General features: G+C 45.1%; 1 protein-coding gene across 7 annotated transcripts in view; it reads right to left on the bottom strand.

The window, feature by feature from the left end:
* Positions 1-314: 314 nt before the first annotated feature.
* Positions 315-9389, bottom strand: part of LOC104870217 (actin-85C) — a 49364-nt gene continuing 40289 nt past the window's right edge. For 6 of the 7 annotated variants that reach the window (XM_010635701.2, XM_010635698.2, XM_010635697.2 and 3 more), the window contains 5 exons: positions 7700-7861; positions 5674-5865; positions 4612-4793; positions 3872-4008; positions 315-578 (listed from right to left, as the gene is read on the bottom strand). In XM_010635701.2, the coding sequence (XP_010634003.1) occupies positions 539-578; positions 3872-4008; positions 4612-4793; positions 5674-5865; positions 7700-7861 (713 nt within the window). In that variant the 3' untranslated portion in view covers positions 315-538. The remainder of the gene's footprint in view (positions 579-3871; positions 4009-4611; positions 4794-5673; positions 5866-7699; positions 7862-9389) is intronic. The other variant, XM_033756737.1, reaches the window with a different exon arrangement.

Genomic DNA, 9389 nt, shown 5'->3' with positions numbered 1-9389 from the left:
TATGTTTTACAATAACCAAAAATGGACTGAGGCACCCACCATGAGTGACAGAGTCCCTGATCTGCTCTGCTATCAGGCTCAGAGTGGGATGATGCAGGAAGGACCTGTTGACTTTGAGGAGGCAAAAAGCGTGGGGGGCCCTCTGTCTACAGTGCTGATATCTGGGGATGTTTGTCACTGCAGCAACATCACTGAGTCATTTTTGACTGATACATGGGGAGGACCAGAAATCCCCTCTGCACTAATGTTGTGAGAGTCCTTAGATGCTCTGGACCTGCCAGAAAGACACAGAGTCATTCCTATTTCACCTTTATTGACCTCTAGGGAGGAAGGGCCTTGTATGTGAGCTGGTCATGAGCACTGATTGATTCAGCTGAAGCTTGGCCTGGATTTGGTGTTGATGGCGAAGGTAATAGGACCCAGAGAGTCCTAACTTAGAAGCTTCTTCTACTGATGATGGAGCAGCCAATATCCTTGTATTCACTGCTGGTGACCCACGTGTCCTTGAAAGTTGACAAGGAGCACAAGATGGAGCCGCCTACCCAGGCACTGTACTTGGCATAGGGAGAGGTGGACACCTGTGAGGGGAGGGCAGGGAGGGAGAGAGACAGGGATCAGAAGGGCAGAGAGGGGAAGAGACCATTAAAACATGACTCTAAACTGGGGCACAGATATCTGTCCCCTCCAAAATCCATGGGTAGGCATTTCTTCCTCCTGGCATTTATGACTAATTATTATCCATTAAGGTGAGCAGTTTACACCCACATCCTGTAGCTTCATCCATTTTTTATTTGCTATTTTATTTTTAAATTTTTGACTAGTGTATGCTTGTGATGTATAATAAACACACTCATTGTGGGTAACTGGTACATATGGTGAAGTGGACAAAGGCATACAGAACTCATGCCCTTGACATTGTAAAACAGAGTGCATTCTGTACTTTATAAATACTGTGCATTCAGCATTTGTATTTTGTAGAAAAATCAGAAAACAGATAAGAAAAATCAAGCAATCGCCCAACCCCTTCTGCAGAACAGAGCTTTCCAGACTCTGCTCCTGCTTTCATAATGCCCTCTGAAAAGTGCACACTTCCTCTGGGTTCCGTTCCAAGACAGAGAGAGAGAGAGAGAGAGAGAGAGAGAGAGAGCACCATTTCTTATATCAAGGAAAAATCTCCACATATACTTGTCAGGAGCAGCCCCTAAGGCACAGGAAGGTTCAGATCACTTGCTCAAGGTCAGACTGTTGACATCCTCACGGCTCACTTTTGTAGGTATATAACATTAGAGTGGTTTTTGTTTGCTTGTTTTGTTTTGTTTTTTGTTTTTGTACTGGGGATCGAACTCAGGATCTTGCGCTTATGAGGCAGGTGCGGTGCCAGTGAGTCCAACATTCCCCAGCCCAACAACAGAGTGTTATTAACCTAACACAGAGGAGGCCAAGGCATCCCTGCAGGGATCTGCATGGGAAAAGCTCAGGATAAGATTTGGAAAACTCAATTTCCAGGCATGGTGGGTAGACAAGATGCATTCTCAGACTTGGTTCCCTGCTGCCTGCTGGCTCCAGTCACTGCTGTGCTGGGCTTGGAAACCATTTCCTGGTAGCAGTTAAGAGATCTGTCACTACAGTTTAAAGGGAAAAAAGAGATAAGGAAGGGAAAAGAATGTTTGGGATCAGCACTTCAGGCAGGGGCAAGAGCCAGTGCCTGACACCTGGGGGCCTTTGCTCTCCTTTTTCTTCTGTCACCCTGGCCAAGTCATCTGCCCCATCTGTGTCTTATCCAAACAGAATCAGAGAGAAGTGGGATGCCATATGTGTTACAAAGAAAGAAAAGCACAGAAAAATGGCCAAAGGGCTGGAATGAGCAGTTACAAAAATATGTTTAAAAAGAAGGAACAGAAAAGAACAACAAAAATTTTTCCCATTCACCATGAAGGCAAAACGATTTTAAAAAGGAAGCCAGCTGGATGTTTCCATGGGGAATTTGCCCATACATTCGAAAAGCCTTGGGTTGTGCATATATTTCTGGCTTCAAAAGCCACATCTAGAAGTGGATTTGAAGGGAAAGAAAAACTCTTGTTAAAAGGGGGGTGGATAATGGCAAACATTTTTAGCCTAAGGACTTTCATTACAGCACAGCTCAGGCTGCCAGGAGAAGCAATTACAGGTGCTCTTTGATGTACGGTGGGAGCACATCCTGGTAGCCCCATTGTAAGTTCTCCGGAGCACATCCAAACTATGGAACATCCTCACTCAGCCACATGGCAGGCTGCAGGGTCCTGTGACGGGCACATGCCCTGCCCAGCTTTAAGAGAGAGGATTGAACTGCACAGCGCTGGCCTGGGAAAAGATCAAACTCAAAATTCCAAATGTGAATCATTTTCATTTCACTGTAAAATCAAAATATCATAAGCTGAAACGTGGTAAACGGGATTTTATTTGAAAAATAGTACCCATTGGAACTAGCTGTTCTCCCAAGGTGGATGAATTTGTTTTAGGGAGAAAATTCTTCTCTTCTTTAAGTGAATAATTAGCCTTATAGGCCAATCTGCCTCCCAGGCCTTTCCAGACCTTGTGTACTAAAGTGATGAGGCAGAGAAAAATCTAAATTACCACAAAATTACAGGAAATTATGTCACCTCTAAGCTTCCTGGGGAAAGAGAGTTTTTAGAGGGGGTGGGGACAATGTGGAGCACCTTGAGGATAGGGAAGGTTTTGAAAGAGCTTCGTCCAAAATGCAGCCTGGCCACATCCTGGCAGGACAGAACTGGCCCAAGGGAGTCCCTTTACAAGCACCGTCAAAAAACTTACAATTTTCAAATTCAATTTGCTTTCTCTACTGAACTACGTGGAAGCCTTCCTCTCTGATTTAGTGAAAGCCTTTCACACAAGAGCCTAAGGCTTCCAGAGAGCAGAGAGGGAGCTGCGGGGACAGGATAGGTGCCCATAGCTGGGGCTGAGGAAGGAGAAGACAGAGCCGTGACCATTTTCCATTACTCCATAAAACGCTTCCTGTGACTTCATGTCAGATAAGATAGCAGAGGGTGTAAACTCAGGAGGTGAGAAGACAGGTCAGGGAACAGTTGTCCAACATTATGTGCATTTTTGCAAAATCACATAAGATAATATAAAATGTGGATATAAAGATTAGGAAATGAGAAACGGGGTGCAGCTCTCAAATGTGAACAGGTGTGAAGTTATATGGTATGATGCTTAATCTGGGTTGTAAACATGATTGGATTGAGAAACGCCTAGGAAATTAGGACAGCATGCTTTGGATATATCTCTGAGGGTGCTTCTAAGACAACTGGAAGACATCAAAGTGGGAAATGTGGGACAGGAAACTGTGGAGGAACACTGGCCCTGAATATGGGTGATGTAGCCAATAAACTATGGACAACTTCCTTCACTGTAACTTTCTGCCACAATGTTCTACCTGGCCACAGGCTTAAGAGCAATGAAACCAGCCAACCATGGACTGGAACCATGAGCCAAAATAAACCTCTGAGTTATTCTGTTACAGTGATGGAAGATTAACACATGCAGTGTTTTATAAAGAGGTAGCAGTGCTGAGGAGGTAGGAAGTGGTGGGCAGTTGTCCAGCCAACATCAGCAGCAGGAGAAGATACACTAAGGACATGTGCCATGTTCTCTGGGAGAGGGTTTTACAGAAGCCAGGTCTGACAGCTGGGAGAGGTTATGGTGCTGGGTGATGGAGCCGACCCCAGAAGACAGGGGAACCAAGGGTTCTGAATCAAGGGATTAAGTCCAAACCTTCTGCCTGGAGTCCTTGATGGTATCCTCTGGATAACAGAAACAGAGAGAAGTGGCCACACATGGATCTTGAAAGGGAGAGATTTTCTGAGCTAACCTGCCAGGGGAGGACACAGGTTGCAGGTCGGCTGACAGGAACAGCAGTGTCACTCTGATGAGGATCTCCCATGAGCCGACAGCAGGAGATATGTCACCCAAGTTGGCCTGTGGAGTTTGCAGCAGATGGAGAGCCATCTAGCAAAGCAGGAAGAATTTAGGGCCAGGTGAGCTCTCCTCACCTGATGATGGTCCACCCATCTCACCCAGTGACGGTCCACCATCCTCCCCGAATGACAATCTGCCTTCCCCTCTGGAGTCTGAGTCTTCAGAGCTTAGGTGAATTCTGTCACTCCTCTGCCTAACCCTTTCAGTGGTTTCTTTACACTTTTTCATGGTGAAAGCCTCTCCACTTCCCTATCCCTGTCACCTAGTCCTTACTCACTCAGCCAGAGGTACCCCTCGCTTTCCTTCTAAAACAAGCTCTGTACAATCACAGGAGTTGCTCTCTGCCTGAACGCTCTTCATCCCCAGTAGCCACACCTCTTTGAGCAGATACATTCCAACATTCACTGCATCTCAGCATCCCACCCTACCCACACTGACAGCTCCTTGCTCCCCCAGGGGCTCACAGCCCCTTCCTGCACACGGTTCCCCTCATCCTGTGGTGTGCATCACCTACTATTTCTGATTTCTGATGCTTTTGTTCATTGATGTTTCCCCAAGCACCATTGGCTCATCAGAGAAGCATTCTAGAAATATCTGTGGAATGAAAAGAGGAAGCTCCCAAGGAAATCATACCTTCACGTCTATAGTAGGGGAAACCAGTCGTGTTAGTTCTCTCTGCAATCTTAATAGCAAGCCAGAGCAGGAGGCTGTGCCTCCAGATAGTACGATGTGGCTGAAGAGGGTCTTCCAGAGAGATGGGTTGCAGGAGGTGATGCTCTGCATGGCTATCATGTGGATCCCCGGGGTGCTTCTCCCTGTCAAGATGCGGGGGGGACCTTGAGGCTAGAAGCTTGGTCTGTTGTACTCCTGCGTTCCTCCCTTCCAACTGAAGGCCCTGGGTGGCAGGAGCCCCTAGTCCCAGATAGCCCCAAGTGCCACCAAGACCATCAGTGCCTCCACAGCAAGGCCCTGTGAGTTTCAGCAAAGTAGTGCATAGATGTGCCCAACCAACCAGAAGATTCCACTGCTCTTGGTCAAAGAAATAAATTCTAATTCTCTTCATTCTTTTTTTGGTACTGGGGATCGAACTCAGGACCTTGTGCTTGCAAGGCAGGTGGAGGCACCACTGAGCTAAATCTCCAGCCTCAGGGAATATTTTGTTTTCCACAACTTCCAGAAGGCTTCATTTTCCCATTCAATTTGGATTATCAATTTCCCTAATTGGCCAGGCCTACCTGAGTCTTTGGTCAACTCAGAGATCATTTAAAATCTCTAGACCAGTCAGATCTTTCAAGCTCCCTCCATATGTATGGAGTTTGCTTTTCTTCCTTGACTGTCTTGATTTTATATTTCTTATAATTTTGGAGTACGTAGAGTTATAAATAATAGAAGAAGACCAGCAGCCCAATGGAGTTGTGATCACACTTAATAAATTATTTAAGACTCAGGGTGAATTTCTTCCTCTGTAAAATGGGATGACATGGATTGGGGGAGAAAAGAAGGAATCACTTATGTACAAGGGTCAAAAGAGTGACAGGTACATAGCAGATTTTAGGCATGTGATAGCCGATCCAAGAGGAAGTTTTGAAATGGGGCGTTTATCTCCTCTCCTCCTGGTTGCCCAGTGCCTTCTTTCTGACCTCGCACTCCACTGCTTGTGGCTGGACTCACTCTGTCCCCTTCCAGTGGACTCACCTATGAGGTTGTTCTGGAAGAGCGCCTCTGGGCAGAGGAAAGCCCCCTGCCCAAGGCTGATCTCCTGTCCATCAGGAAGCTGGAATTTCTGGGGGCGGGAAGATGAGTCTCTGTCTTCCACCTTCTCCTTGTCAAAGTCCAGTGCCACATAGCAGCATTTCTCTTTCACATTCCGGATGTGCTCTCGGTCAGCTACAGGACAAAGGAAGAGTGCCGGGGAGAGGAGGGCATGAAAGTGGGGTGCACTGTGGTAAGGAAGATGCCACCCCCTTGAAGCTCTGTTTCCATACTCCTCTTGCTCTCTGGAGTCTCCTGGCCCATGCTAGACAGGGGACAGGTACAGGACCAGAAGGTAGCATAGGCATGTTTTGAACTGAGAAGCAAGGGGTTGGAAATGCTCAGCATTTTATAAGCTGAGACAGCGCTACATATGGTGTGTGTTTTGTAGGGCTGGAAAATCAAACTGAACTGTATCATCTGTTGTGACAGAAGGTGCTACATACTGCTCACAGTTGTCTCCTAATCTGGAGAAACACCCACACTCCATCGACACCCTTCACCTGGAAACACCTGGGAAGTTATGTCCTGCCCCTTCCAGAGTGGTCAACAACAGGGCTGAAGTCCAACTGCACTTTGGGCACTATGGCTTTATATTTCACCTGGTGTTGTCTTTAAGTTTGAATCACAAGGAAATTCCCTGCACTGCCTGATGGGAAGTCCCACTCACTCTTTAGCCCACTGACCTCAGAGTTTCATCTCCCCTCTTCCCCCCAAACTGCTCTTGCCTAGATATGTCCATCCTCCTAGTTCCAAAGCCCACTTCCCTTCCTGCCCTCCAGAAACCGATGCCATTAACCTTCTTCTCTTCCCCTGACTTCTGGGACACTGCAATCTCCTGACATTTTCCCCTTCCTCACAAAATTTGACCTTCCATGAGACAAATTTGGGTAGGATCCCACTTCTGCCATTTACTAAATGCCTAGATACAGGCAAATTCATTACCTGTCAGACTTTCCCTGTCTTTGTCTTCAAGGATAGGACTAATCATCACCTTCTGGACTACTGTAAGGACAGAATGAAATAATGCACACAAAGATCTTGCTAGGTGTGAGGTGTCAATGACATGCTGCGACTTGGCCCTCTAACTGCTGCTATCCTTTAGGGTTCTCTGTCTTGCTTGGGTTTTGACATAGACTTCTTGCCTGGGAAGACCAGAAACTCAGTGTAGGGTTGTAGGCTCACTGGGACTGAGTGCCATAAGGGCTGGGAACCCAGTCCAGGAAATAGGTACAAAGAGAAGCAGGCATTGCCTTGTCTGAAGTCCTTGAGGTCACATTCCAGAAGTAATGCCTTACTACTTAGGAGACATCTGCTGGACTTCCTAGCCTTCCTAGGCCTGTTCTTCCAATAGAAACAACTGTTCCTCCTTATGGAGCTGTAGTGAGAAACACTGGGAGGATGAGTGAGAAATGTTTACTTGACCTCATGTTCTGCACAGGGTAAGTTTTCTCTAAAGCTTAGCTCATCCTCACGATCACCATCATCATCATCATCATCACTAAACCTTCCTCACTATCACATCCTCCCCATCACTATCAGAAGCTAAATCAACACCACCATTGTCACTGTCACCATCACTGCCATCATCATCATCATCACTGTAATTGCCCTCATCATTATAAAGACTCCAAATGTCTCTACATATGGATAGCATTGTTTTTGGAGCTTGGAGGATGGTATAGTAGCCTCAGCTTCACAAATTGAGGTCTGTAGTTGATTCCACCAAAACAAACAAAAAAACAAAAAACCCTCATATCCAGATTATAAATCCTATTTAAAATCTTAAACCAAGTACCAACTTTTTGATTGAAATTGTGTAAGTTAAATTGCATTCTCTTAACCAATATGAGTGCATTTCTCTAAGCATAGTTATGTTGAGATAAAGTCATGAAAAGCAAAAAAAAAAAAAAAAACCCAAACCATATTCAAAGGCTACTTTGCCTGGCTGAGAAAAGCAGGATCCTACCTGTGCCCACTAACAAGCTCCCCCTCTCGGCCAACAGTTGCAGGAGGTACAAGGTCAGATCTTGGCCAGCCACATCCAGCTGGAAGGTCGACTGGTGCAAGGGGCAGCCATCAGAGACAGGAACAAAATATGTCATTCCTTCTCCAGATTCAATAGCTGTTCCTAGGTAAGAGAACATGCTGGCATCGTCAAGTAGGGTATGGCATCCCTTACCAACTGTGAGTGTGTGGGAAGAGAAGGTGGAAGGGGACAGGATCTGAGGATAAGTGGAGGGGAAGGCAAAGGGTCTGAACTAAGATAGGAAAAGGCAGCTACTTTCTTGGATCAAAGCCTGAGGATTTTCTTGTTAAACTTGGCATGCAAACATTAGCAGTAATTGCCCCCCAAAAAATGACTGGGATTCTCTGGATGGCACCCAAATGCTGGGAGAGTCTGAGGGCAGTGAAGGCGAAATACACTACAGTTATTAAAGTACACCAGGATGTAATGGTACAAAGGGAAGGGACACAGTAACAGGAACATATAGTCTTGTTTTTTATGACACAGAGGCTTTGGAAGCTATCCAGAGCCAATGGTAGTCTGGATAGTTGACTCCTCTCACTCTGGTGAACAAGACCTAAAAATTTCAATGATGCATACGGAGTCCAGAGGACCTCCCATTCCAGCAATGGAGACCAGGTAGGGAAACTCACAACTAAAAGAGAGAACAAAGTGTGTTTTCAAGATACTAGACACCAGGCAACAACGCTCAGTAGCCCCGAGAAAGGAGACACTCTAAGAGAAGAAAGTAGATTGGGTATCATGGCACACACCTACAATCCCAGTACTTTGGGAGGCTGAAGAGGGAGGATCCCAAGCCTGGGCAACTTAGTGAGAGCTTGTCTCAAAATAAAAAAGGGCTGGAGCTTTGCTCAGTGCAAAGGCTCCAGGCTCAATCTTTAGTACTACAAAATGGAAGAAAGAAAGGAAGAGAGGGAGGCAAGGAAGGAGGAAACAAGGAGGGAGGAGAAGGGAAGGAAAGAGAAAGAAAGAGAGAAAGAGGAAAAAAAGAAAAGAGTAGGCCTCGATCACTCATGAACATAGACACAAAACTTCAAAATGAAATTTTGGCAAATAGATTTCAATGATAATATATAAAAAGGATAATATGCTATGATTAAAGAAGTTTTGTCTCTAGAAAGCAAGATAGCTTTACCACTTAAAACCAGACAATGTAATTTACCATATTAAAGAAAGGAAATAAATCCACACTATCACATCAATAAATGCAGAAAGTGTATTTGGCAATATCCAACACCTATTAATATTTTTTTTTAATTCTCAGCAAGCTAAGAATGCAGAACTTCCTTAAATTGATAAACAACATCTATGAAAAACCATAGGTAACATGGTACTTAATGTTTTAAGACTGAGATCAGGAACAAGACAAAGATTCCTGCCCTTATTGATTAGATTCATTATTGTACCAGGGATCCCAGAAATCAGGTGAGGAGATAAAAAAAAAAAATTAAAAAGTATCTGCAATCAGATTGCCTAAATTGTAAATCCTATTAAATCTGCAAAAATAAATTTAATTCAAATATCAAGATATAATATCGGGCCAGGGATTTAGCTCAGTGGTTCTGGAGCCTGCCTCGCAAGTACAGGGTCCGAGTTTAATCCCAAGTACCAAAAAAAAAAAAAAAAAAAA

Source organism: Fukomys damarensis, unplaced genomic scaffold, assembly GCF_012274545.1.
Source record: "Fukomys damarensis isolate Sample0158 unplaced genomic scaffold, DMR_v1.0_HiC HiC_scaffold_27, whole genome shotgun sequence".
In the NCBI taxonomy this organism is placed as follows: Eukaryota; Metazoa; Chordata; class Mammalia; order Rodentia; family Bathyergidae; genus Fukomys; species Fukomys damarensis.
This window is presented reverse-complemented; position numbering and strand designations above follow the sequence as displayed.